Source organism: Dendrobates tinctorius, unplaced genomic scaffold (assembly GCF_039654945.1).
Source record: "Dendrobates tinctorius isolate UK_male_01 unplaced genomic scaffold, ASM3965494v1 ptg000038l, whole genome shotgun sequence".
NCBI lineage: Eukaryota > Metazoa > Chordata > Amphibia > Anura > Dendrobatidae > Dendrobates > Dendrobates tinctorius.
The window spans coordinates 27,495,383-27,523,066 of record NW_027361706.1 but is presented as its reverse complement, the minus strand read 5'-3'; the positions used below and the strand labels follow the sequence as shown (position 1 = coordinate 27,523,066).

At 45.2% G+C, this 27,684-nt stretch overlaps 2 protein-coding genes and 2 non-coding genes across 11 annotated transcripts in view; 3 read left to right on the top strand and 1 right to left on the bottom strand.

The window, feature by feature from the left end:
- The window catches only part of PBRM1 (polybromo 1), a 142,830-nt gene extending 138,995 nt beyond the window's left edge, over window positions 1-3,835 (bottom strand). For 7 of the 8 annotated variants that reach the window (XM_073574309.1, XM_073574312.1, XM_073574313.1 and 4 more), the window contains exon 1: window positions 3,495-3,626. The gene's annotated coding sequence lies outside the window, so the exon portion shown is untranslated. Of the gene's footprint in view, window positions 1-3,494; window positions 3,627-3,758 lie in introns of those variants that run through there. The other variant, XM_073574310.1, reaches the window with a different exon arrangement.
- GNL3 (G protein nucleolar 3) lies at window positions 3,807-20,941 on the top strand. The gene is made up of 15 exons (XM_073574317.1): window positions 3,807-3,974; window positions 4,899-4,957; window positions 6,674-6,814; window positions 6,964-7,092; window positions 7,168-7,248; window positions 8,985-9,117; window positions 9,315-9,418; window positions 11,157-11,295; window positions 11,589-11,676; window positions 11,926-12,097; window positions 13,405-13,547; window positions 13,637-13,767; window positions 13,952-14,127; window positions 18,269-18,299; window positions 20,673-20,941. The coding sequence occupies exons 1-15, from the start codon at window positions 3,962-3,964 to the stop codon at window positions 20,759-20,761; spliced, it is 1,629 nt and encodes a 542-aa protein (XP_073430418.1). The 5' UTR covers window positions 3,807-3,961; the 3' UTR covers window positions 20,762-20,941.
- Window positions 9,159-9,231, top strand: LOC141088378 (small nucleolar RNA SNORD19). Its single transcript, XR_012231938.1, has one exon. It is a non-coding gene; the product is annotated as a small nucleolar RNA SNORD19 (small nucleolar RNA).
- On the top strand, window positions 11,445-11,519 carry LOC141088377 (small nucleolar RNA SNORD19). Its single transcript, XR_012231937.1, has one exon. It is a non-coding gene; the product is annotated as a small nucleolar RNA SNORD19 (small nucleolar RNA).
- Window positions 20,942-27,684: the final 6,743 nt, after the last annotated feature.

Sequence of the window (27,684 nt, the reverse complement as noted above, 5' to 3'; positions counted from 1 at the left end):
GTAGTAGTAGCAGTAGTACAGGAGATGCCACACTGGGGGTAGTAGTAGCAGCAGTACAGGAGATGCCACACTGGGGGTAGTAGTAGCAGCAGTACAGGAGATGCCACACTGGGGGTAGTAGTAGCAGTAGTACAGGAGATGCCACACTGGGGGTAGTAGTAGCAGCAGTACAGGAGATGCCACACTGGGGGTAGTAGTAGCAGTAGTACAGGAGATGCCACACTGGGGGTAGTAGTAGCAGTAGTACAGGAGATGCCACACTGGGGGTAGTAGTAGCAGTAGTACAGGAGATGCCACACTGGGGGTAGTAGTAGCAGCAGTACAGGAGATGCCACACTGGGGGTAGTAGTAGCAGTAGTACAGGAGATGCCACACTGGGGGTAGTAGTAGCAGTAGTACAGGAGATGCCACACTGGGGGTAGTAGTAGCAGTAGTACAGGAGATGCCACACTGGGGGTAGTAGTAGCAGTAGTACAGGAGATGCCACACTGGGGGTAGTAGTAGCAGTAGTACAGGAGATGCCACACTGGGGTAGTAGTAGCAGTAGTACAGGAGATGCCACACTGGGGGTAGTAGTAGCAGCAGTACAGGAGATGCCACACTGGGGGTAGTAGTAGCAGTAGTACAGGAGATGCCACACTGGGGGTAGTAGTAGCAGTAGTACAGGAGATGCCACACTGGGGGTAGTAGTAGTAGCAGTAGTACAGGAGATGCCACACTGGGGGTAGTAGTAGCAGCAGTACAGGAGATGCCACACTGGGGGTAGTAGTAGCAGTAGTACAGGAGATGCCACACTGGGGGTAGTAGTAGTAGCAGTAGTACAGGAGATGCCACACTGGGGGTAGTAGTAGTAGCAGTAGTACAGGAGATGCCACACTGGGGGTAGTAGTAGCAGTAGTACAGGAGATGCCACACTGGGGGTAGTAGTAGCAGTAGTACAGGAGATGCCACACTGGGGGTAGTAGTAGCAGTAGTACAGGAGATGCCACACTGGGGGTAGTAGTAGCAGTAGTACAGGAGATGCCACACTGGGGGTAGTAGTAGCAGTAGTACAGGAGATGCCACACTGGGGGTAGTAGTAGCAGTAGTACAGGAGATGCCACACTGGGGGTAGTAGTAGCAGTAGTACAGGAGATGCCACACTGGGGTAGTAGTACAGGAGATGCCACATTGGGGGTAGTAGTAGCAGTAGTACAGGAGATGCCACACTGGGGGTAGTAGTAGTAGCAGTAGTACAGGAGATGCCACACTGGGGTAGTAGTACAGGAGATGCCACACTGGGGTAGTAGTAGCAGTAGTACAGGAGATGCCACACTGGGGGTAGTAGTAGCAGTAGTACAGGAGATGCCACACTGGGGGTAGTAGTAGCAGTAGTACAGGAGATGCCACACTGGGGGTAGTAGTAGCAGTAGTACAGGAGATGCCACACTGGGGGTAGTAGTAGCAGTAGTACAGGAGATGCCACACTGGGGGTAGTAGTAGTAGCAGTAGTACAGGAGATGCCACACTGGGGGTAGTAGTAGCAGTAGTACAGGAGATGCCACACTGGGGGTAGTAGTAGTAGCAGTAGTACAGGAGATGCCACACTGGGGGTAGTAGTAGCAGTAGTACAGGAGATGCCACACTGGGGGTAGTAGTAGCAGTAGTACAGGAGATGCCACACTGGGGGTAGTAGTAGCAGTAGTACAGGAGATGCCACACTGGGGGTAGTAGTAGCAGTAGTACAGGAGATGCCACACTGGGGGTAGTAGTAGCAGTAGTACAGGAGATGCCACACTGGGGGTAGTAGTAGCAGTAGTACAGGAGATGCCACACTGGGGTAGTAGTAGCAGTAGTACAGGAGATGCCACACTGGGGTAGTAGTACAGGAGATGCCACATTGGGGGTAGTAGTAGCAGTAGTACAGGAGATGCCACACTGGGGGTAGTAGTAGTAGCAGTAGTACAGGAGATGCCACACTGGGGTAGTAGTACAGGAGATGCCACACTGGGGTAGTAGTAGCAGTAGTACAGGAGATGCCACACTGGGGGTAGTAGTAGCAGTAGTACAGGAGATGCCACACTGGGGGTAGTAGTAGCAGTAGTACAGGAGATGCCACACTGGGGGTAGTAGTAGCAGTAGTACAGGAGATGCCACACTGGGGGTAGTAGTAGCAGTAGTACAGGAGATGCCACACTGGGGGTAGTAGTAGCAGTAGTACAGGAGATGCCACACTGGGGGTAGTAGTAGTAGCAGTAGTACAGGAGATGCCACACTGGGGGTAGTAGTAGCAGTAGTACAGGAGATGCCACACTGGGGGTAGTAGTAGCAGTAGTACAGGAGATGCCACACTGGGGGTAGTAGTAGCAGTAGTACAGGAGATGCCACACTGGGGGTAGTAGTAGTAGCAGTAGTACAGGAGATGCCACACTGGGGGTAGTAGTAGTAGCAGTAGTACAGGAGATACCACACTGGGGGTAGTAGTAGCAGTAGTACAGGAGATGCCACACTGGGGGTAGTAGTAGCAGTAGTACAGGAGATGCCACACTGGGGGTAGTAGTAGTAGTAGTAGTACAGGAGATGCCACACTGGGGGTAGTAGTAGTAGTAGTACAGGAGATGCCACACTGGGGGTAGTAGTAGCAGTAGTACAGGAGATGCCACACTGGGGGTAGTAGTAGCAGTAGTACAGGAGATGCCACACTGGGGGTAGTAGTAGTAGCAGTAGTACAGGAGATGCCACACTGGGGGTAGTAGTAGTAGCAGTAGTACAGGAGATGCCACACTGGGGGTAGTAGTAGCAGTAGTACAGGAGATGCCACACTGGGGGTAGTAGTAGTAGTAGTAGTACAGGAGATGCCACACTGGGGGTAGTAGTAGTAGTAGTACAGGAGATGCCACACTGGGGGTAGTAGTAGCAGTAGTACAGGAGATGCCACACTGGGGGTAGTAGTAGCAGTAGTACAGGAGATGCCACACTGGGGGTAGTAGTAGCAGTAGTACAGGAGATGCCACACTGGGGGTAGTAGTAGCAGTAGTACAGGAGATGCCACACTGGGGGTAGTAGTAGCAGTAGTACAGGAGATGCCACACTGGGGGTAGTAGTAGCAGTAGTACAGGAGATGCCACACTGGGGGTAGTAGTAGCAGTAGTACAGGAGATGCCACACTGGGGGTAGTAGTAGCAGTAGTACAGGAGATGCCACACTGGGGGTAGTAGTAGCAGTAGTACAGGAGATGCCACACTGGGGGTAGTAGTAGCAGTAGTACAGGAGATGCCACACTGGGGGTAGTAGTAGCAGTAGTACAGGAGATGCCACACTGGGGGGTAGTAGTAGCAGTAGTACAGGAGATGCCACACTGGGGTAGTAGGAGATGCTACACTATTGGTAATGAGCCGTCAGCAGCCGCTCTGGGTTATGAATGGAGTAACGTGTCAGTCAGTGACGGACGATACACACAAAGGAAGCCGGCATCCGCCGCCACAATATCCCCTCCTCCCGGTCCCTGCACTCACTGAGCGCCGCCGCCATCCGGACAGGCGCTGCCGCTGCCACGCAGGAGTCGCCAGGGCTGCAGAAAGCACCGACCGGTACCGCACACAGGACCGGGGCAATGAGCAGAGAGCAAGGAACAGGCCGCGAGTCACACACCGGCCGACCAGCAGAGGGCAGCAGAGCGCTGGGGGAGGAGCTACAGGGCATCTCAACCACCAACAGGTGGGCGGGGCTAAACGCGTGACCGTTACTTCTGTCTATAGAAGGGGTGGTGGTTTACTTACCTGGTGTTACTGCACTGGACTCGACCGACATTACACATTAGCGCCCCTGTCGACCGGACATAGTAATGACACCGAGGTGGTGTTACACTTAGCCCCACCCACCATCGTACTGTCGCGCGTGAATATCCCCGGATGTGACGTCAGTGCTCGGGTCCTGCGCTCTTTCTTTTCGCACGTGCTGCTGGCGAGGCAAGGTCGGAGCCATGAAGCGCCCCAGTAAGTGACGGCGGGAGTGTGTGAGGCTGAGGGGCGACATTGAGCCCAGGCTGAGCGGCCTGAAGTGTGGCCCCAAGTGCTGCCTGCATGACCGGACGCCGCTGCCAGCTGCTGTAGTGTTCCAGGGGCTGGCTGTTAGTGCTGGGCCCCTGATCAGTCACTTCAGGGTGATCTCAGGGAGTGGTGCTATTCTTGGTTAGCTACATGACCGCTGCTGACAGTCAGTGACCACTGTTATGAAGTACTGATTGGCTGCAGCGGTCACAACACGACGTAATAATGTAACCCAAGGGACAGCATTTTACCACGTGACTGCTCTTATGTAGTATTGATGGGTGTCTACTGATTGTCTGCAGCGGTTGTGTCATACAATTTAATGTGATTACCCTGGAAAATAAAACCACTTATTGTCATATGGCCGCTGCAGACAGTCAGTGACTATGCATATGTAACACTGAAGAGTGCTGATTGGCTGCAGCGGTCATGTGACAGAACTTTGAAATTAACCTAAGAACAGCTGCACTGAGGTTTAGACACATCGCTGGACCAGGAGAGATGGGGAGTGACAGCTCGGGTTATTGTCTACAAGCTTTCAGTGCTTTTAAAAGTTTTCACCTTGAGTCATAACTACTGCTGGGTCAAAATGAGGTTTCTGCAGGGGAGAGATGGGAAAGCGTCTACCGGCTTATGGAAGGCAGCATAAGAGCCGTGCTGATATGACGGCAGCACATTCGTTACATAGAGACCTTACATCCAGCCTGTATTCCAGAGAGGGACGCTCCCACCTGAGGAATGTTTAATACTCGGATCAGGCTGCAGACTAAAACTTAGCTTTTTGCTTTTAATAAAATTGCAATAAAAACAAAAAAACATAATTTTTCTTGCATGTTAAAGATTTTCACAAAAAATTTTTTTCCCCCTCAGAGTTGAGGAAGGCCAGTAAGCGCATGTCATGCAGCAAACGTTATAAAATCCAGAAAAAGGTATGTGCCTGTAAATGATAAAACTGTCCGTATGAAAATAATCACAGGATGGGGGAGAAACGGATGAGAGAAAAAAATGCTTTGATTTGGTCATAAGTTGGGTTAGAAGAAGGCGTAGTGGATCATCTAAAAGGGCTGGATCGCCTGCCTTCAGATCGAGGTCACTGAGAATCCATTCTGAAGTCTATGTACTGTGATCCATAAAGGCTGTAGAATTTTGAGAGGTCGAAAACTTTTTAACGAAACCCGATTGGCAAAATGATTTTCGCCCAGAATACAAGTACTTCAAGGGACCGTGTCATCAGATTCCTGCTCCCCGAACTACGGACAGCATGAACCACAGTGGCTGTGCGATTGCAGCCGTTCTCGTTTTACTTAGAAGCAGCATTTTAAAAAGCCATACAGGGATCTGAAGACCGGCGTTGGGCATGCCAGCCTTAATGACGTGCTGGAGTAAGACACCCCCCCCCCCCCCCCCCCGATTCATGAATCGGGAGCCTTTGAGCTCCTCGCCATGAAATCTTAGTATGCCCTCTGCTGGAGTTAGATTTATGACGCTTCCAGTGCCGCCGCTCATCGTCAAAGGGAAATAGTCATGTGAAAAAGATGCCATTAACCTGCAGATATGGGGTTAATCTGAAGGGTTATAGCATGCTGAATTTGCCTGGTGCTGGCACTTAGACCCCCTGCTGCTGGGAGGAAAGTAACTTGATTCCTCCTGGTAGTGTTTGAGCCATGTGGGTGATTCTGGCATAGAGTGAAGAGTGGTGGCTGTAGTAGTGCCGCCCCCACCCCCACTGACTGACAGCCGTCCTCAATGCTGAGCTGCTGTCAGTCAGCACAGCGGGTCACGGTTACATAGCATACAGAACACAAATTGCCCCAAGATTATGCAACTTTTCAAAGTTTTACCCCAGAATACTGGTGCAGAATCTTTAATGAATCAGGGCCCTATGTGTCCTGGATGATTAGTCGGACGCCTGTCCTCGTCCAGCTTCTCCCTGCCCTATTCCAGCTGACTATACACAGATATAGTAGTAGACCTGTTGGTCACCTGGGGTGGGGACAAACACCTGGGTTCTGCATCAAGACTATTCACTCAAACACACGGACATCTGCTTTTTACAGTATGCTTACTCTGGAGAGTAAAACGTACCTGGCTTCAACGGCACAACCTGTGTCTGATCAATGCTGTTCCCTTTAAAGATGGCGGTAGAAATTATATTAATTGCAAAATATTGCTAGATTTGTCGAAATTGGACTAAACTTGGTGATAACCTATCCAGTGGTCATTATCTGTACACACTCATTCTGAGGATAGCAGTCTTCCCCAAGCCACGCAAAACATGGACGCTCAGTTTGGCAGAGCGTGCATGTATCTAGAATAGGGAGATGAGATTCATCCTCTGCCAAACTGAAGGTAATCAACCTCAAAATATTCAGTCTGGGTATAACCCAGAGGTCTCCATGCATATGTTTGCGGTCCTTTTTATCTGTATAGTAGATTCTAATAAAATGAGCTGGATCTGCAGGTAAAGGTCTCGTGTGGCGATGATGAACAGACGGCTCTGAGGATTATTGTAGTAACCACACAGAGCTGGGATATGGCGCAGACCAGACGTTGCACCGATCTGTCACTCCTGTCTGCATTGATGTGCTGTCACCAGTGACAGGAAGGCCAGGCACTCTGTGTAACTGAGAATCCTATTCTTAAAGGTTCGAGAACATAATCGGAAAGTCAGAAAAGAAGCAAAGAAAAAGGGTGGAAACAGGAAGCCGAAGCGCGATATCAGCATTCCCAATGTCGCCCCTTTCAAGGAGGATATCTTACGGGAGGCTGAGTTAAGGAAACAAAGGGTTAGTACGTGGTGTGGGTTTCTTTTTCTTCATTTGTTGCGGAAATTTAAGTGGAATTCTGTTCAATTCATTCTCTGTGATCTTTTTTTTTTTTTTTTTTCTAACTTGCGTTTGAACATTAAAAAAAACTTCCCCCTCTTTTGCTTTAGCGAGAAGAGTTAAAGAAACAACAGAAACTTGAACGACAGCAGGAAGTTGCCAAGAAAAGAAAACTGAACGAGAAGAAAGATAAACCCGAAAAGAAAGATAGACCTGACAAGAAAAAGCTGGAAGTAAAGGTATCGTGCTCTCTGGGCCTTGCGCGCATGTCGTAGTTTATGCAGCTTGTTTAACTTGATTGATTTTTCTCCTAGGAGAGGAGAAAGTCTGCCCTAAAACCAAAGAAATCAACAGCTAAGAATGCGACGCGATCTCTCTGCAGAGAAGTGAACAAGGCAAGTATAGAGATGCGTTGATTGCATTCCACCTGCGGGGCGTATTTAGGGCCTGCAGGTTAGGCCAGGTTCACATTGCGTTTAACCAGCCCGTTCAACGCATGGCATTGACGGGCTGCTTAAACGGTATAGCTTAAACGGGCTGCTTAAACGGCTAGCGCTGATGATTCAAAAGCGCTAGCGGTGACTGAGCCTTAGATGCTGCAGCCCGCGTCCGAGGCTCCGTGACTGATTGACAGCACGTCGTGAACGCGTGCCGCTTTACGGCATGTGTAGCGATGCGCCCGACAATGGAGGGCAATGGCAGTGTTAACGGACTGCTTAAACGTTATGTTTACACACACCTTTCTAGGTGCAGCAAGACTATTGGCACTTTCGCAGAAGATGTTTGGTTTAGAAGACCTTATTTTCTGCTTGGTTTCTTGCTGACCCTGGTCACCTGGGTATTGGCCCTGCAATACTTTTTGCATGCCTCCTATTTTATATAGAAACATTCAGTTAATCTCCCCTTTAAGCGTTACCTCTAGCAGAAAATGCACTGCTTTTATGTGACGCCATACGGCAGCACACAGTGTACCTACTGGTCCATACTCTCCCCCCCACTGCTGACTGTGCCTTCTGAGCATGGTCTTCTGTGTAGCAATCGCTGTGCAGTGGTCTGACCCCACTGCACGAGAGAATCTGCAATGAACTATTAATGAAACCTACAAAAAGCTGGAGCGCTGTTCCCCAAAAGATAATACTGAAATAACAGCCATGATAGTAATAAAAAGTATACACTTTATTGAACAATATTTAAAACAAGATGGTAGATCAGTAATAATGGGTAGATTGTGAGGACACAGAGAATGTCACCGTGGGCACTGATGAGTATGATTAACGCGTTTACATGAGCAACAAAGCAGGCACGTAGATTTCTACAGAAAGCCTGCCTAGTACCTATGACAATTCTATTCCAAAGGAAAATAGATGCACATAAATGCACAGAAGTGCAGTTAGGGCCACTAAATGGCATACTAGCACAAACCGTGTTCTCACTATCTAGTCCCAGCGTAAATCAGGTTACCGGCTGCAGATAACGTAATTTAAAGGTCTGTATGCAAAATGCTTACTCATGTGGGAATGGAGCCAGTTGTACGTCCGTCACCCCGACGCACGTTTCTCATGTATGCGTCCTCGGAGGGCATTTTGCAGGCTCATAGTGAATAAATAGACTTATGGTTAGACACGCACTGCCGCTCTAATGTAACGGGGATAAATATCCTACTCTGCTTATTGGTGCTGGACCCAGCCATTCCATAGGTCATGACCTTTCATGTGAATTCCTGGCAACTTGTTTTCATTGGACAACCCCTTTAAATGGTGTTATAGCACGTAGTCTATACACTCCTCATTAGTGATGAGTGAACGTGCTCGGATATGATGTTATCTGAGCATGACTGTCTTTGGCGTGCTCGAATAATATGTTCCGAGTCCCTGCGTCTGCATGTCTCACGACTGTTAATCAGCCACAACACGTACAGGGATTGCCTAACAGGCAGGCAATCCCTGTATATGTTGCGACTGTCGGAATGGCTGTGAGACATGCAGCCGCAGGGACTCGAACATATTACTCGACCACCAACAATACTCAGATAACACCTGAGCATGCTCAGATAACGCTATGTCCGAGCACGCTCGCTTGTCACTAATCCTTACCAGACGCGTGTATAAACCTCATCTACTTCTGCCCGCAGGTGATTGAGGCGGCCGATGTCATCTTGGAGGTGTTGGACGCGAGAGATCCTCTAGGCAGCCGATGTTTGCAGGCAGAACAAGCTGTGCTCCAGTCTCCTAACAAAAAGCTCCTGTTTGTGCTCAACAAAATCGGTAAATGTTCTACACCAGAGATGATTGTGGCCGGATAGCGTGAGAAATGAGGAAAATTCACGAGTCCTATCTCTTAATGAGGACTTCAGATCCAACTCTGATCTCTCTCTGTCCTCTGTTAATGTCACACACGGGAATGTTACCTGCCATTTAATGTTGTATTTCTTTTTTTATTACGCTAAAATGCTTTGTTTTAGATCTGGTGCCCAAAGACAATGTAGAAAAGTGGCTACAGTTTCTCAACAAGCAACTTCCGACTATCGCCTTCAAGTGTTCTGTGCAAGTGCAAGAAAAAAACCTGGTAAATACGTTGTGAACAGACGTTACTGTACAGGTGGCGATGTATACGTGAACCATTAAGTATCAGAATTTTTGGTAACACCTCTCATACGGTCATAATCCAAAAAATGCACATGGGAATGAAATTACCTCTATCCGTAACATAGTTTGACTGCATAGGTAACACTGAAAGGGAGAAATGTTATACCTGCTCTGCTGCCAATGGGCACATTAGGCTAACTCCTATCCATAGCCACCCATATGGTGACTGTCCCCCAGTGAACTTGTTTTTGTTTTGTTTTTTTGTTGAGGATTAGGCATTTTTTTTCCTGTTTTCTACTTGAGCCACCAGGCCCCTAACCTAAAATGGTACATAACTTTCTACTTTAGAAGTAGAATCTGTTCAGGTCACCACTGCCATGTGAACACCATGTCGGGGTTATAAGCGATAATTGTCATTGTGCGTGCTGTGTGATGAACCCTCTGTTCTGACTCTTTGATGAGCACAAGATCCAACTCTGAAATCAGCACTTAAAGGGGTATTTCAATCTCCAAGATCCTATCCCACAATATGTAGCAGGTGTAATAATAGCAAATACCGTCAATTAGAAAAGTATAGTTTTTCTGATTTGTTATGTTCCTTACCCCATGTGCAGGGCTTAGGTATCCATGGTTATGGCAACTAATAGCTACCGTATTTTTCGGGCTATAAGACGCACCGGACCATAAGCCGCACCCCAATTTTCAATGGGAAAATAGGGAAAAAAATGTGTCAAATGGGGGTCCGTCTTACAGTCCCGAATTCAGCTTACCTGGGAAGGGATCCGGCGCAGGTGGAGGAGTGGTCACAGGGGTCATTCAGTGCTCCAGGCTGGTTCAGTGGCGGCGGCTCTGCTGGGGCAGCTGGGCTGGGCTGTGGCAGGTGGGCTCTGTGGGGTGATGGTGGCGGCTGGCTGTGCTCTGGTGCAGAGGCGGCGGCTCCGTCGGCATTTCCTCGATGCCCGGAGGCCCCCGCACATCCGTTGCTGGCTGCTGCCATGTTGCGGTGGCCTCCGGGAACATGGACGCCGGTCTGGGGACGGCGCATGCGCAGGTTCAGATCTCGACCCGAGATCTCGGGAGACGAGATTCAAATCTCAGCAACGAGATCTTGTCCCCCGAGATCTCGGGATAAGATCTGAAGCTGTGCATGCGCCGTCCCTGGACCGACGGCCAACTTCCCGGCGTCCTGTTCCTGGAGGCCACCGCAACATGGCAGCAGCCAGCAACGGATGTGTGGGGGCCTTCGGGCTTCGAGGAAATGCCGGCGGAGCCCCCCACGGAGCACAGAGAGCCGCTACCCCTGCATCGGAGCACAGCCCGCTGCCACCACCGCACCACAGAGCCCCGCGGCACCCACACCAGCCATGGACGGATGTAAGTATATTGCGACCATAAGGCGAACCCCCACACACACACTTTCCCCCAAAACTTTGGGGGAAAAAAGTGCGTCTTATGGTCTGAAAAATACGGTAACTGTCACTGGTTGTAACCATAGATACCTAAGCTACTGCACTGTCCTGCTGTTGGGGTAAGCAACATAGCGAATCAGAAGAACTATAAAACGCATATAATTGGAGGTATTTGCTAATATTATTGTACCTAATACATACATAGGATCTTGGAGATGGGAATACCCATTTTAATGGAACAAGTTTACAATCTCACAGATTCTGTAAACTAAAGACTGATATCCGTTTGCTTTTATTGTAATGCTGAAGGCAGTTCTTGGAAAGAAGCTGAATCCAAAGTGTATCGACATTTCTAAAGGGACTATGTCCTACGGATCTGCGACCCTACTAAAGATCCTTCACAGTCTGCGGCCCTCGGGAACTGAAACTATAAAAGTCGGCTTGATAGGTAAGAGCGCAAGATGTCCCATACTCTGCACAAAGTATTGGTTTCTCTACCAGGGAACATAAGGCTGAAAATTCCAAATATTTTGCTGGTTGAATATAACCCTGTTATGTGAAATATATTACAATGTCTACTTGGCGCGTCTATAGGTGGAGATATGAGGAAAAATATTTAACAGTCTGATGTTTCTGATGACCATCAGATCCAACTCTGATCTCCTTCCACCATGTGTTGTAGAACTTACTGCCATTTTGTCTATCCACACAAATGTAAATTTTCTTTTTTTTTCTTCTTAGGCTTTTCAAATGTAGGAAAGAGCAGTTTAATAAACACATTGAAGAAATATAAAGTCTGCAATGTGGGGGCTTTAAGAGGTACAACAAGGTAAGAACCATGTGGAAAGTGGTCTTTAACCATGGTGGGTGTTGTAGTTTTACAACTAGACGGCTATGCGTTGGGCGATCACTGGTTAATGGCAAGATCATATTATTTCCTAATATATGATGAGTGAGTGGAGCTGACATCCCCATGGAGCATCCGTTCAATCCAACTCTGAATCTCGTGTGAATTCTGCTCTACTTTGATTCGCTCTCTTGCTCACTGATGCTACAGACTTACTCATTTTACCTGCAGGATAATGCAAGATGTGAAAATTGACGACCAAATCAAGATGATTGACAGTCCCAGCCTCGTCGTGTCCCCCGATAACCCGCCTGTTACCGTCTTCATGAGAAGTGCTCATCAAAGTGATGCCGACTGTATGGACCGTGTAGATAAGATCTTACAGCTCTGCGACAAACAGCAGGTGAGTGGTCCCCATGTCGTTGCCAAAGCTCTCTTCCTAATCTAGTTACTCTATCGCCATATTGATTACTGTATTACTGACGTAAACTCGTAATATGAAGAGTCCTGCCATTAGACTTGATAGGTTGTGGGATTTAAGTCTTTTTTTTCCTGAGCTGTCATTGGCAGATTCATCAAAGCTTTTACGCCAGAAAACTAGTGTAAGAGCTGTGAAAATTCACAAAATTTTTGCAGAACAGAGAGCTATGCAAAAATTTCGACACTTGACGATTTCACGTCACTTTGAAACAGGAGGAGCCGTGGCTATGCGATGCTTGTCAAATTCATCAAAAGTGACAGCGTTTTGTACGCCAGATATACTACTCCAGTCCCTGACTGGAGTGGCATTTCTGGAGTGGTGGACGCCATTCTGTTACATCGCTAATTTGAATAAAGGGGGATACCTGGGACTTAGTGCTTAAGTACATCTTTTTCTTCTTCACAAACGCACAGCTAGTTGCTTCTTCCCTGCCTGTTGTGCCCGAAACGGTTCTTCGTGAGAACAAAGTGGTCACAGACCGCTTCTGCAGGTGATTCAGTTGCCTCTGCTAACGTGCTGTCGACAGAGAGGCGGCTTCTTTTCCTCCCTGCTTTGTTGATGGTGCTCGACTTCCGACATCACTCTGATTGACAGTCTGCTTCCCCAGTTAGGCAGCGGGAATTTGGCTGTCAATCAGAATGACGTCTGAAGTCACGTCCTGTCAGCAGAGCGGAAAAGAAGCCGCCACTCTGTCAACACAACATTAGCAGAGGCTATTCAACAGTGCAGGGAACCACAGGCAGGGTAGGTAGTAACTACCTGCCTGTTAGTGCTTAGACACATTTTAAGTAGTGTGTGCCTCTTAATGAACTCAGGACCTTCTACTCCAGAAAGACTATCGACCGGAGACACTGATCTGTTTTTAAAACTGAAGTGTATAGGGATCAATGAAACTGTGTGGATCCATGATCTGCACTCGGATGGATGTGAATGGTTTTCCCAAAGTTCACCTGAATGTCGGAGGGGGGGAAACTAAGGAAAGTCTCATAGCACGAGATATACAATCGTAGGCTTTGCATTAAATATCTATTACAGAGAACATAAGTGCCGTGTGTTATGGTACATCCTATGTCAATATTCTATTCAGAGGGGGTCTACACATAGTGACCACCAGGGAGGTTGTAAATATTGTGAATCCTTTTTTGTTTTCTGTTCTCCACACCTGGCTGTGTTCTATATACAGGGGCTTCATAGAAAGGAGGTAACTCCTCTCTTGTCTTCCTTTGCAGGTAATGTTGCGGTACAATATTGCAGATTACAGAAATCCATCGGAATTCTTGGATTTACTCGCCCATAAACGAGGACTATTGCAGAAGAAAGGCGTGGGCGACCTGGAGGCGGCAGCAAAGCTCTTCTTGAACGATTGGATGGGGTAAGTTGAAATTTAGGTAGTGTCTCGTCAAGGGAAATACGTCTCCATAGTTTATTCAGTGTTGGACAATGGAATACTTGTTTTCCTAGAGCCAGACTTTGCTATTATACGTTGCCACCTGCATCTTTCTCTTCCCACATCGGTGGTGAGCAGACGACTGCAATGAAGAAGGCCATAGACTGTAAGATCCTTAATAACGAAAATAAAGAAAATATTAAAGGTACACTTGTTTTTTTTAATGAGATTTAGCGCAATTAAAATGTAATTAAGCAAAAACTACATGTGAATAGTCATGTATATGTACTGCAACATGGAAGGGACTGACTGAACTGTGTCCCATTGCAAAGCCAGTTTCTGATGAGCTGTTTATCTTTTCGTTTTTTTTTTTTTTTGTGTGTGTGTAGTTGTGAGAAATCCAACTCCTGCCAACAGTATCCCTTTCCATTTTTCCCAAATAACCAATGGTATAATTGATGAGAATGAAATCAAAGATCAAAGTCAAGAATCTGCTGAGCTGGAGAGTGAGAAAGAAGAGGAGGATGATATTATTGTCAATCGGGATATTGGAGAAGATGTAGAGGCAAGTTAACATCTAGTTATCCCATTTTGGCCATGCTGCAGATAATGGATCATGCTGCTTAATAAGGAAAGGTAGAAAACACCAGGCGCTCCACAGCGCAGAATCTGCAGTTAGAGAGGTTGTCCACTACTTTAACATGGGCTATCCATAGGATAGGTCATCAATATCTGATCTGTGAGGGTGCGACATCCTGCAGCCCCACCGAAAGGGACTAGTTTCGGAGCTGCACAGTGCAGCTCCGTCTACTGTATAGTGGCCGTGGTCGGGTACTACACTGAATAGGGGGTGGATGTGCAGTCAGCCATTATACAGTAGATGGGGCTGTATTGTCCTTTCCTTAACTAAGCCAGTCCGTCCGACACCGGGAACACCTGACCGCTGGGAGTACTTGGGTGTTGCACCCACACGATCAGGCATTGATGACCTAACCTAAGGATAGGTCATTAATTTTAAAGTATTGGACAACCTCTTTAAGGATTAATACACAAAAAAAACAAGATCACCTAGAAGACCAAAAGCTTCAAAAAACAAATGCATCCAAAACGAACAGAAGCTAAGTCTAAAATTTTAAATCTTTATTGCAAAAAATTGTTCATAAAAACATGAAACATATAAAATGGAGGACACGACAAATAGGTCACCGCACCATAGGGTGAATAGTAGAATCAGCAATGCATGTAAGGGCTAGTTTCACATTTGCGCTTTTGAGCGCAGCGACGGCCGCCGCTAAGCCCCACCCCCTGCCGCTTCCGCCGGTAGCTCCGCCTACCGGCGCATGACGCTGCATGCGTCCTGCGTCCCCTATCTTTATCACTGGGGGCGCAGGCCGTGCGCAGTATGCGTTTGGCGGCGCATGCGTCCTTTTCACGGTGCGCCGAGCACAACCAAACTGCAGCAGGTTGCGTTTGGCGCTGGTCGGCGCACCGTGAAAAGGACGCTTGCGCCGCCAAACGCATACTGCGCACGGCCTGCGCCACCAGTGATAAAGATAGGGGACGCATGCAGCGTTATGTGCCGGTAGGTGAAGCTACCGGCGGAGGCGTGACAGGGGGTGGGGCTTAGCGGCGGCCGTGTGCAGGCAGTCGCTGCGCTCAAAAGCGCAAATGTGAAACTAGCCTTAAATGGATATATCCATGGAGATATATTACAAATCAATCATATGCATAATACAAAACGGTCAAAAATGCGCCATAATTTAGGCCATAAAAATGTGTAAACTTGTGCCAATAATTATGTGATTAATGCACATGTGTACAAGATAAATCAATAATAGACTCCATAGAAAGAGAGTAAAATGAATGTCTATCATATAACCAACCGGGGGTAACTAGTATCCAGAGCTACATAAGAATAATTACATGCCAGTGCAGATAATAGGATATATAGTTAAATAGACTCCGAAGCTGGAGGTGGAGAGAGATATTGATATGTAGTCATGGCATATTTACCTTGGGTGCGGGCGGGGACCGTTTTTTATTATGCATATGATTTGTAATATATCTCCATGGATATATCTATTTAACATGCTGATTCTACTATTCACCCTATGGTGCGGTGACCTATTTGTCGTGTCCTCAATTTTATGTTTCATGTTTTTATGAACAATTTTTGCAATAAAGATTTACTCTTTAAGGATTAGTTAGAATCAAGGCTAATAGGACTGTAGTTTAAAAAAATAAAAAAAAGTGCTGCTGAATTAGAGAATTGGTCCAGGGTATTCACATTTATTCAACCAGCAAAATCCGGTTACAAAGTTATTTGTGTTGTACTGAAGCTTCTTCAGGCCAAAGTATGCCTTAGGAAGAACATTCATGGCCTGAGCAAGACATTGCTACAACACAAACACGTACGCAAAACTGATTCACTAGAGCAGCGTTTTTTTTCTTTCCCTTTTTTTTTTTTTTTTAAACTATAGATTATATAGTTTACGGCCTAGATTGTAAAGTCTTAACATATTTATGTAGCACTGCGTCCATCAAAGGCATCACACTGACAATATGGGGACTGCCACACTGTCATCTGCCACCTGGAAGTTGTAATACATGAGTTTCCAACAGTGAGGCGAGATGTCTGTTACATGTAATTGCATAAAAAAAACTAAAGCAATGAACTCGTATATAAGTTGATGTGCATGCAGTATGTAAGTGCACGTTCACACTGACCACTAAGCAGACAAAATCCAAGATAAAGACATAAGTAAATACCCTGCATTAAATGAATAAGCAGCAATAGTGCATGAAAATAATATAGGGTACTTAGCATAATTTTGATCAAAAAATGCAAAAACCAGCCCACTATGTCACGGTGACCGCAAACTGTCCTAACCTCCAAATTTTAAAACTTTATTTGTCAAAAGACATGCATGTGGATAAGACCTGAGATTTTAACTATTTTGTGGCCATTGTGAACATGCACTTACATGCTACTTGCACTTACAGTACATGCTACATGCACTTACAGTACATGCTACATGCACTTACAGTACATGCACTTACAGTACATGCTACATGCTCTTACAATACATGCACTTACAATACATGCACTTACAATACATGCACTTACAATACATGCACTTACAATACATGCACTTACAATACATGCACTTACAATACATGCACTTACAATACATGCACTTACAATACATGCTACATGCACTTACAATACATGCTACATGCACTTACAATACATGCTACATGCACTTACAATACATGCTACATGCACTTACAATACATGCTACATGCACTTACAATACATGCTACATGCTCTTACAATACATGCTCTTACAATACATGCTCTTACAATACATGCTCTTACAATACATGCTCTTACAATACATGCTCTTACAATACATGCTCTTACAATACATGCTCTTACAATACATGCTCTTACAATACATGCTCTTACAATACATGCTCTTACAATACATGCTCTTACAATACATGCTCTTACAATACATGCTCTTACAATACATGCTCTTACAATACATGCTCTTACAATACATGCTCTTACAATACATGCTCTTACAATACATGCTCTTACAATACATGCTCTTACAATACATGCTCTTACAATACATGCTCTTACAATACATGCTCTTACAATACATGCTCTTACAATACATGCTCTTACAATACATGCACTTACAATACATGCACTTACAATACATGCACTTACAATACATGCACTTACAATACATGCACTTACAATACATGCTCTTACAATACATGCTCTTACAATACATGCACTTACAATACATGCACTTACAATACATGCACTTACAATACATGCACTTACAATACATGCACTTACAATACATGCACTTACAATACATGCACTTACAATACATGCACTTACAATACATGCACTTACAATACATGCACTTACAATACATGCACTTACAATACATGCACTTACAATACATGCACTTACAATACATGCACTTACAATACATGCACTTACAATACATGCACTTACAATACATGCACTTACAATACATGCACTTACAATACATGCACTTACAATACATGCACTTACAATACATGCACTTACAATACATGCACTTACAATACATGCACTTACAATACATGCACTTACAATACATGCACTTACAATACATGCTCTTACAATACATGCTACATGCACTTACAATACATGCTACATGCACTTACAATACATGCTACATGCACTTACAATACATGCTACATGCACTTACAATACATGCTACATGCACTTATATGCTGCATGCACACCAACTTATATCCCAGTTTAGGTGAGGCCTTTTCTTTGAGCTGGACATAATATTGATGTGGTTCCCAAGGCTGTGTGTATACTAGCCGGACTCAGTCCTTCTGAGCCCTTGGCCACATGTAAGTCACTTGACAAACTAAGTTTTAATATTTGAGGTTAGGACCGCCCTAATTAGTGTCACCGTGACGCGGTGTGATGGCTTTTGCATTTTTTTTTTTTAATCAAAATTGTTAAAGTGCTCCGTGTTATTTTTATGCACTATTGCTTACTGCAGGGTATTTGCTGATGTTTTTATTTGGGGTTTTGTTTTTAATAGCATGAACCTATGGTTTCGGAACTGGTAGTTGAACTTTAATTGTACAAAAAAATGTTTTTAATTTCTTGTGTTTTACAGAAAGAGACACCAGAGGCGGTAGAAAATTCAGGTATGTATTACTTCTCTCCTGCTTATAATTTTGTTACTTGCATGTCAGGCTTATGGCAGTTTCACACGTCAGTATCTCCAGTACGTGTAGTGACAGTTTTCTCACGTACCGGAGACACTGACACACGTAGACACATTCGAATGAATGTCTATGTAAATGTCAGCGTGTTTTCACGGACCGTGTGCAAAACATGCTGACATGTCTGTTTTTGTGCAACAGCACGGATCACACGGACCCATACAAGTCAATGGGTCCGTGTAAACACGTACTGCACACGGATGCTGTCCGTGTGCGATCCTTGTGCGTTTTTAAAAGTCAAAGGGTTAACATTACACTGGTCAACAGCATTTTTGGTGCCAAAGATATTTCATCGAATTTAGGGTATTTTTGGGGTGCTGATTCTGAATATGTCATCAGTTTTGCCAGATTGGCTCAAGTTTTTGAGATTTTTGGTATCTTATTTATAGCACTTGTTGGTAAATGCGACGCATCATCTCATTAATTTCTTTGGATTAGTACTTGAACTGAGCAGTTCTCAATATAGTTTTGTGTTAATTAGTGTTCTAAAAGTTTGTTCATAGCTTGATTTTTGCACTAACTTTATGTTGTTGTCTGTTTTCCAGTGAAAAGCATGAACTCATCAAGAAGAAGTTGTCTTAACGATCCAGACTCATTCTGTTACATTTGTGGTGAATACACACTGCCAAAACATAGAAGAAACATAACAGACTTCGTAAAAAAAGTGTATTTTGCCTATTTTGGGGTTATGCTTGGGGACCAAGACAAGTTTTGGGCACCACACATAGTGTGCAAAGCATGTATCGAATTATTACGAAAATGGAGCAAAGGACAAAGAAAAAGCTTCAAATTTGGTGTTCCAATGGTGTGGAGAGAGCCAAAAAATCATCATGATGACTGTTATTTATGGTAAACACAGGTACAGGCACATCTTCACAATGAGGGACAGGCCTTCTTGCAGATTCCATGTTACTCCCATTTTCGTTTCTTATGCTTATTGAATCCTTGCACTTGCACTGCACAGAAATAACAGTCATCATGATGATTTTTTGGCTCTCTCCACACCATTGGAACACCAAATTTGAAGCTTTTTCTTTGTCCTTTGCTCCATTTTCGTAATAATTCGATACATGCTTTGCACACTATGTGTGGTGCCCAAAACTTGTCTTGGTCCCCAAGCATAACCCCAAAATAGGCAAAATACACTTTTTTTACGAAGTGTGTTATGTTTCTTCTATGTTTTGGCAGTGTATATTCACCACAAATGTAACAGAATGAGTCTGGATCGTTAAGACAACTTCTTCATGATGAGTTCATGCTTTTCACTGGAAAACAGACAACAACATAAAGTTAGTGCAAAAATCAAGCTATGAACAAACTTTTAGAACACTAATTAACACAAAACTATATTGAGAACTGCTCAGTTCAAGTACTAATCCAAAGAAATTAATGAGATGATGCGTCGCATTTACCAACAAGTGCTATAAATAAGATACCAAAAATCTCAAAAACTTGAGCCAATCTGGCAAAACTGATGACATATTCAGAATCAGCACCCCAAAAATACCCCAAATTCATTAAAATATTTTGGACACCAGAAAAAAATTTTTTTTTCGTTGACCTGTGTTATAAATAATTTTTCAAAAACACGTGCATACGGATGGCATATGTATGCACACGGATAGCTCCGGTACCGGTTTTCCGGTACCGGAATTATCTGGACGTGTGAAACTGCCCTTATAGAAAGTTTCTCCCTATAGTGGGCGTCGCAGACCTGCTTTACCAATTTAAAGGTCCAGATTTGATTCAGTGTTTACATGCACAAAATTACTTAAATGTGGCTTTGTCTTCTTACATATTGATTCCTGAATTTCCCCTGAATTTATGCAAAAAGCTGTCAATCGGAGATGGTGTTTTTTTTTTTTTTTGGACAGGGGCAGTTTATGTATTTTGTTTGTGGTTTAGACCTGTTGGATTTAATGGAATATTTAAAAAAAACAAAACAAAAAAAAAACATGCCCTCAGGTGTCTAACTAATTTTGATTTACTTTGTGTTTGCCATGTCAATTTAGAGCAGGGCTGTGGGGTCAGTATGCCAAACCTCCGACTCCAACTCCTCAATTTCCATGACACCAGCTCCAACTCCACCGCCCTGATTTAGAGTGTGCTGGGAAAGCTCACAGCACATATGTCAGATGTACATAAAGCAGCATGGTGGCTCAGTGGTTAGCATCATTGCATTCCAGCACTTGGGTCCTGGGTACAAATAGCGCTGTGGAATATGATGGTGCTATGTAAGCAAGCATAATAATTTTAAATGTATTGTATAATTTATTTTTTTCCTTTTCATCCTAGCACAAAGAGAACAAGCTGTTAAATCGGTCAGCTTTGATAAACCATCCAAAGCAGAGGATGACTATGACTTTAATGCCGATTTTAACTAAAGCTCGAAGAGGACTCTGTTCTTGACGGTTGTTAATGGCAACTCAAACTTGGAGTTTATTTGAAGACAACAGTGGCCACTGTATATAAAAAGGCAATAAGTAATGTGGATTCTGTGAATCTGTTTGCAAAACATAAATCTACATAGTAGCCTGCTATGTAATAAATCTTTCTGTACCGAATTGTGTCTGATGCATCAGCATGATTGTATGTAATTAATGCACATTTATTGGGTGCTAACTATTGTGATCAGAAGGCAAAAACTTAAAGGGGTACTCCGGGCAGAGAAAGATGTAGCCATATCAACATAAAGCTTTACATCCATATTTCTTCTTTCAGTCTTCACAGTATGTGTTCACCTTTGGTGTATATGAAGCGGCGCCTGAACAATACCGCCGGGCAGGACTCAAATATGGTATAGTAGATGAGGAGGCAGAAACAAAACTCTAGATTTATTGAACAGAATTAGATGCTGGAAAATAAGGCTAAAAGTTCTTGTAATGATAATAGATACAAGGAGAGATCACAGGAATGTGTCATACAAGCTGTGCTCCAGCTATGGCAATACAAACAGACAATTCTACAAACTACTCTCTTCTAACTTCCCATCGGGCTGCACTGCTTTAAACCCTATTACCGTTGAACACCTGTGTCTCTCACAGTTCTGTTCCTTCAGGGTAATGGATCCCTTCTCATCCGGGCAAGTCTTGTTGTCTCTTTCAATGTTGAGGGAGTACTGGTACCATAGCATCAGGTTATAAGTGCTTGGGGAGAACCATCTTAACTGTGCGATGTGACTCTTTCCTTCTAACACAGTCATGGTCATTGATCCTGCGGTAACCGGGCATTATATTCTTTCTACAAGCCGATACGGAGACTGGAAAATCAACTGTTAGGATACACTTATTGTCCAGTCTCTCTCACCCAGGCCGGAGTACCTCTCTTCACTACCTGAACAGACACTTCTGCTTCTTGGTCAAACACAGAGAAAGCTGCAGGGGATAAAAGGTCTAGTCCAAGTGCGCACAAATCAGCGGGGAGCATAGTCTCTCAAAGTCACAGCGTGATTCAGTTTTGTTCAGGCAGGGGCTGACCCTATAAATATGACAGGCCTGCGCTAAACCATTATTATCCCAGCAATGCACCTACTTTCTGCAACATTCATTTGTGCAGGTTTCAATCAAAAGTGTTGTAAACACGACATGAGAACTTAATGCGCAAACTACGTGGCATACATGAGAACAGAAAGCTGTCCTTAAATATTCAGAGGCATGATGACTTTTTTTTATTGCTCTAGAACCGTGATCTCAAAATTTAGGAGGAAATGAAAGCTTGCTCAAGTCACAGAAAAAGACTGTAAATTGCGGTGTAATTAATGGTACTATGTAAATTTGTAAGATAAAACATATTGTTTAATCCATTACATCCCAAAACCTTATGCAAGTTGTCTCTTCAGAGAGGAAGAGGGCTTGAACCCTAGTGCCAACTACTGGAAATGGCAATCCTAAAAGTCATTGTCAACCCCTTAAAAGGGGAACCTTGTCAGTAGAATCGATCCTCCTACTACGTCTATGTGGGGCATGCTGGTCATAGAAAATTGAATAAAATATTTTGATATATGCGATCCAATGTCTTCCAGAGAAATCCACAATTTTTTTTTCCTTAAAATCTAAATAAGCTGCCAGGTCTTCCCATTCCTCTTCCTCCCTGTGCAAGAATTTCATCCAGCGGCTGGATTCTAGGCATAGTGGAATCGGAATTGATGGAATTTTGACTGTTCCTCTGCAAACATTCTCAGTGAAATCCCTCCCTGAAATCTTGGGAAGTTATTCTCATAAGTATCAGTGGATGAGGGGAAAAAAGGGGCTTATATTCCCACCCCCCTTTTCTTGATGGCACCTTCAGAACCATCATCAATTTGAAGAACCTAAACTAATTCCTGATATTCCAACCTTTCAAAATAGTCAATAAAACTTCTGCTCCCAGATTGTTACATGAGTGTGCTAGACCTGAAAGATCCATACTACCATGGTCCGATCCATGCAAGAAATCAGAGATTCCTAAGGGTAGCCCTATTCATAAATGGGTCAGACATATTGAGATGAAGACCTTTCATTTTGGTCTGCACATAGCCCTGAGTTTTTACAGAAAAAGATACTGGAACCGGCAACAATAGGAAATTTTTTACTCTTTGCCACGACAGCACCCACTTGGAGAGAGGGATCCGCCCATAGGAACAGGAAACCTACAGAGATAAAAGAGGGAGGTCCGCCTCTCCTCAGTTGGTTTCCTGTTCCTAATGGGAACCGCAGGATTCGCTACAGTCTTACCTGGGCCAAGGAACCGCCTGTGCAGTGTCTGCGAGAATGGCAGGGGTTCCGGTCCAGAAGCAGCGACGGGGGAGTGCTGGGGTCCGGCTCCCTCCTCGGCTGGTATAGCACAGAGCAGGCAGAAACACCGGTACCGGGTGGGGCTGACCGGGAGTTCCTCTGAGAAATCTACACGACACCGGAATTGCGGAAGGATCCATTCCGGTCCGTGTGGGGGCGCAGGAACCGGAGGAAGCAGCAGCCTCCAGCGTTCCTAAAAGGCTTCAGCGTCCAGGAGGATGCACATGCAGCGCGGCGGGAAGTGGTAAGGAGGAACTTCCGGGTTACCGGAGGTTTCTCTGCTCAGAGCGCACGCGCGGCTGGGACAGCATTGCGGGCATGCAGAGGCGTTCCCCGCCCCCTCCGAGAGCAGAGGAAAAAAAAAAAGAACGATTTAATCTACAGAGCGCGGGCGGCTGGATTCAGCACTGAAGCGCATGCTAATTAGCTGCAAGCAGGTGCACCTGGAGGGGGAGGTACCAGATAATGGAGAGGCTTACAAAAGGCCTGGGGTATAGGGATAGGGCGTGCAATCATGTCTTCACCAAGCAGGACACATCCCCAGGCAGGCGATGCAGCCAAGGACCACGCACGACGAGGTTCCTCGGATAGAAGCCACTCCAACAAGCTTCCTCATGAGCCGGTACCTACAGCTTCTCTGGGTGAGTGGACGACTCTGCCTATCAAGCTGAGAAAATGTCTCTCTCCCTCCTTCGCTATGTCTCTACCTCAGGCTAAGAGAAAAGAAAAATCAAAAAATAAAGAATGTGCCCTTTGTACACGTCCCCTACCGGACTCTTACACAAAAAGGCTATGCAAAAAATGCATTAATGAAACAGCAAAACAGGCATCAACATCAGCCACAGACATAAGGGCTATAATTAGGGAAGAATTACAGGCCCTAACCTAGTCTAGCAGGCCTGTTAATACCAAAACTAACAAGCCAACGGCAGTTACCGTAGACACTGATAAGGACGAAGCAATAGCCTCTGATAGTTCCAATGCATCCACATCAGCATCCTCCTCAGATATGGAGGGGCGTTCCTGTTTTCCTTTAGATCATATGGACAATTTAGTTAAATCCGTGAGGAATACTATGGGGTGCACAGACACAAAGGAGCCGCAAACGACAAAAGAAATCATGTTTGCAGACAGAAAGAGGAGAGTTTTTCTGGTTATATCAGCGATAAAAGCTCTAGTTAAGAAGGAATGGGAGAGGCAGGACCAGTGAGGGTATCTTCCCTCAACCTCAAAAAGAAGGTACCCCTTCAGCGACGAAGAATTGTCGACATGGGCTAAGGTCCCGAAAGTGGAAGCAGCAGTTGCCTCCGCCTCAAAACAAACGACCTTACCAGTGGAGGACACGGGTTCTAAAAGACCCACTTGACCGAAAAGCTGATGCCTCATTAAAGAGGGCATGGGAGGCAGCTACCGGCACATTTAAACCGGCGATAGCTAGTACTTGCACAGCTCATTCTATGCTGGTCTGGATTGATCAACTAGACCAGCAAATAGATCAAAAGATCTCCAGAGATAAGCTACGAGCCGCCATACCACTAATCTGTGGCTCAGCTGCGTATATAGCAGATGCTTCTGCTGATTCGTTACGCATGGCAGCCAGAACAGCAGGGTTGCTTAATAACGCCAGATGTAGCCTATGGCTTAAAAGCTGGAGAGGTGACACCCAATCCAAAGCAAAGCTTTGTGCCATTCCTTGTGAGGGTGAGTTCTTGTTTGGGAAAGCCTTAGATGAAATCCTTACTAAGGCAAAAGAAAGGAAAAAAGGATTCCCTAACCCTCCTCTCCCATTTTATAGGAGGGCGTTTAGGAGACGACCATTTGGCAGAGGAAGACCAGCAGAAAATCAAAACCGCTGGGCCACAAAGGAAGAAAAGGGCAAAGGTGCCATGTTTAGAGGATCCTCCTTCCGCAGAGACAGGAGTTGAGGAGCCAGTCCCTCCAGTAGGAGGGAGGCTAAAAAAAATTTTCGGGATGGGAGAAAGTTACGGCTAGCCCTTGGGTTCTGGGCATTGTTAAAGAAGGGTTAAAGATAGAGTTCCATCATGTACCCCGTAATTCACTAATCGTAACATCTTTCAGCTCGCCAATCCAACAGCAGGCCCTGGGGGCTGAGATTTTGAGTCTGCTGGACAAAAAAAGTTTTGGTCCATGTGCCTAAAGGACAGGAAGGGAGAGGATTTTACTCCCCTCTCTTTCTGATACCTAAACCAGACGGATCATTCAGGACGATAATCAACCTTAAGAAATTAAATTCATTTATAATAAATCATAAATTTAAGATGGAATTCATAAGATCTACGTATAAGCTCCTCTTCCCCAATTGTATGATGGCAGGCTTGGATCTGAAGGATGCTTATTATCATATTCCCATCCATTACAGATATCAGAGATACCTCAGAGTGGCGGTCCTCCTCGATGGCACCATACAGCATCTCCAGTTCACAGCCATGCCATTCGGCCTTTCCATCGCACCACGAGTATTTACAAAGGTGATGCTGGAAGTGATGGCTTTTTTACGCCAGAAGGACACACTAATAGTACCCTATCTGGATGATTTTTTGATAGTAGGGAACTCAACTCGGCAATGTAATAAACGAGTTGCTGATGCAATCTTGTCCCTACAGGCTCTAGGGTGGATAATAAACTTCAAGAAGTCCAGAATCGAGCCGCGGTCCGTTCAGTCCTTCCTGGGTCTCGAGCTAGACTCCATATACCAAAAATGTCTGCTGCCACAGGTAAAAATTTCAGCAATTAAAAAAAACGTCAGGTTAGCAATAGATGGGCCACACATATCCTTAAGGGAGGTGATGTCCCTCCTGGGATCCCTTACTTCCTGCATCCCGGCAGTTCGGTGGGCCCAGTTCCACACGAGGGAACTACAGCATCAAATTCTCTTAGAGGAGTTCCATGACCGGGGGAATCTGACAAAGAAAATCACCTTATCCCAGAAGGTCCTAACCTCCCTGGCATGGTGGCTAAAGGATGATAATCTATCGGGAGGAGTACCTTGGGTTATAACACCCTCCCGTATAATTACTACTGCCGCCAGCCCCACAGGTTAGGGAGCTCATATGGGGAACACCTTTACCCAAGGCCTATGGGATATAGGCGAGGATCAGGATTCGTCAAATTTAAAAGAACTAAAAGCAGTCAGTCATGCATTATATCATTTTCTTCCACAGTTACAAGGGGAAAACGTGAGAATCCTTTCAGACAACACCACAGTGGTCGCATATCTGAGCAGACAAGGCGGGACTCGATCAGTCGCCTTAATGTCTTCCACAAGAAGGATCTTATCCTTAGCCGAAGAACATTTTTTGTCTCTCTCAGCCCTCCATATAAGGGGAAGAGACAATTTGGAAGCAGATTTTCTAAGCCGCCATAAACTGCGACAAGGAGAGTGGTGCCTGAGCCAGCAGATATTTACACGCATCGTGTCACTATGGGGTCTTCCTCAAGTAGATCTCTTTGCCACCAGAGAAAACAGGAGGGTGCGAAGGTTCGCCTCTTTAAACGTGACAGACAATCTGGAAAATCTGGATTCCCTCCAAGCCCCGTGGCGGTTCAAACTGGCATATGCATTTCCCCCAATCATACTACTACCGCAGGTGATCAGGAAGATCAGGGCAGAGGAAGCACGAATAATCTTAATAGCACCATTCTGGCCCAGGAGGCCATGGTTTTCATGCCTGCAAGCAATGTCAGTGACAGACCCTAGGGTGCTTCCTTCAACCCCCAGGCTCCTCTCGCAGGGGCCATTCTTCCATCCTCAAGTGGACAATCTCCAATTGACGGCTTGGAACTTGAAAGGGAAATGTTGAGAGCAAGAGGATTCTCAGAGGGGTTAGTCAATACTCTCCTGCAAAGTCGAAAATTGGCTACAACAAAAATTTACACCAGGGTATGGAGAAAATTCCTAGGGTTTCACACATCTGATTCCGGAGAAATTCCAATAACAGCAATCCTAGAGTTTCTACAGAAAGGGAAAGATTTAGGACTATCTGTTAACACACTAAAAGTCCAGGTGTCGGCTCTAGGGGCCCTCTATAGTTATAACGTGGCAGGCAATAGATGGATAGCCAGATTAATCTCGGCCTGTGAGCGGAGCGAGCCGGTACACATACCCAGAGTTCCTCCTTGGGACTTGAATCTGGTGCTGGAGGCCCTAACACGTCCTCCTTTTGAACAATTAGACTCAATATCCCTTAAGCACCTATCTCTCAAGACAGTACTACTAGTTGCACTAACCTCAGCCACAAGAGTTAGCGACATACAAGCACTTTCAATAGAACCCCCTTTACTGTTGACATTCCAGGATCAGTTAATATTAAAACCAGACCCTTCATACTTACCAAAGGTAGCAGGGAAGTTTCATAGATCACAAGAGATCCATCTCCCTTCATTTTTTAGTAACCCTTCTACTCCAGGAAGAAAAGTTCCATACACTAGACGTTAGAAGAGCTGTATTACAATACATCGAGAGGTCTAGCAGCTGGAGGAAGAGTAGGGCTCTATTTGTTTCCTTCCAGGGCCAA

Bases quoted from the DNA above. Each gene is read 5' to 3' on its own strand.
- GNL3 (XM_073574317.1), top strand. The intron at 6,815-6,963 runs GTTAGTACGTGG...CTTTTGCTTTAG, and splicing joins CTGAGTTAAGGAAACAAAGG to CGAGAAGAGTTAAAGAAACA. The intron at 7,249-8,984 runs GCAAGTATAGAG...TTCTGCCCGCAG, and splicing joins TCTGCAGAGAAGTGAACAAG to GTGATTGAGGCGGCCGATGT.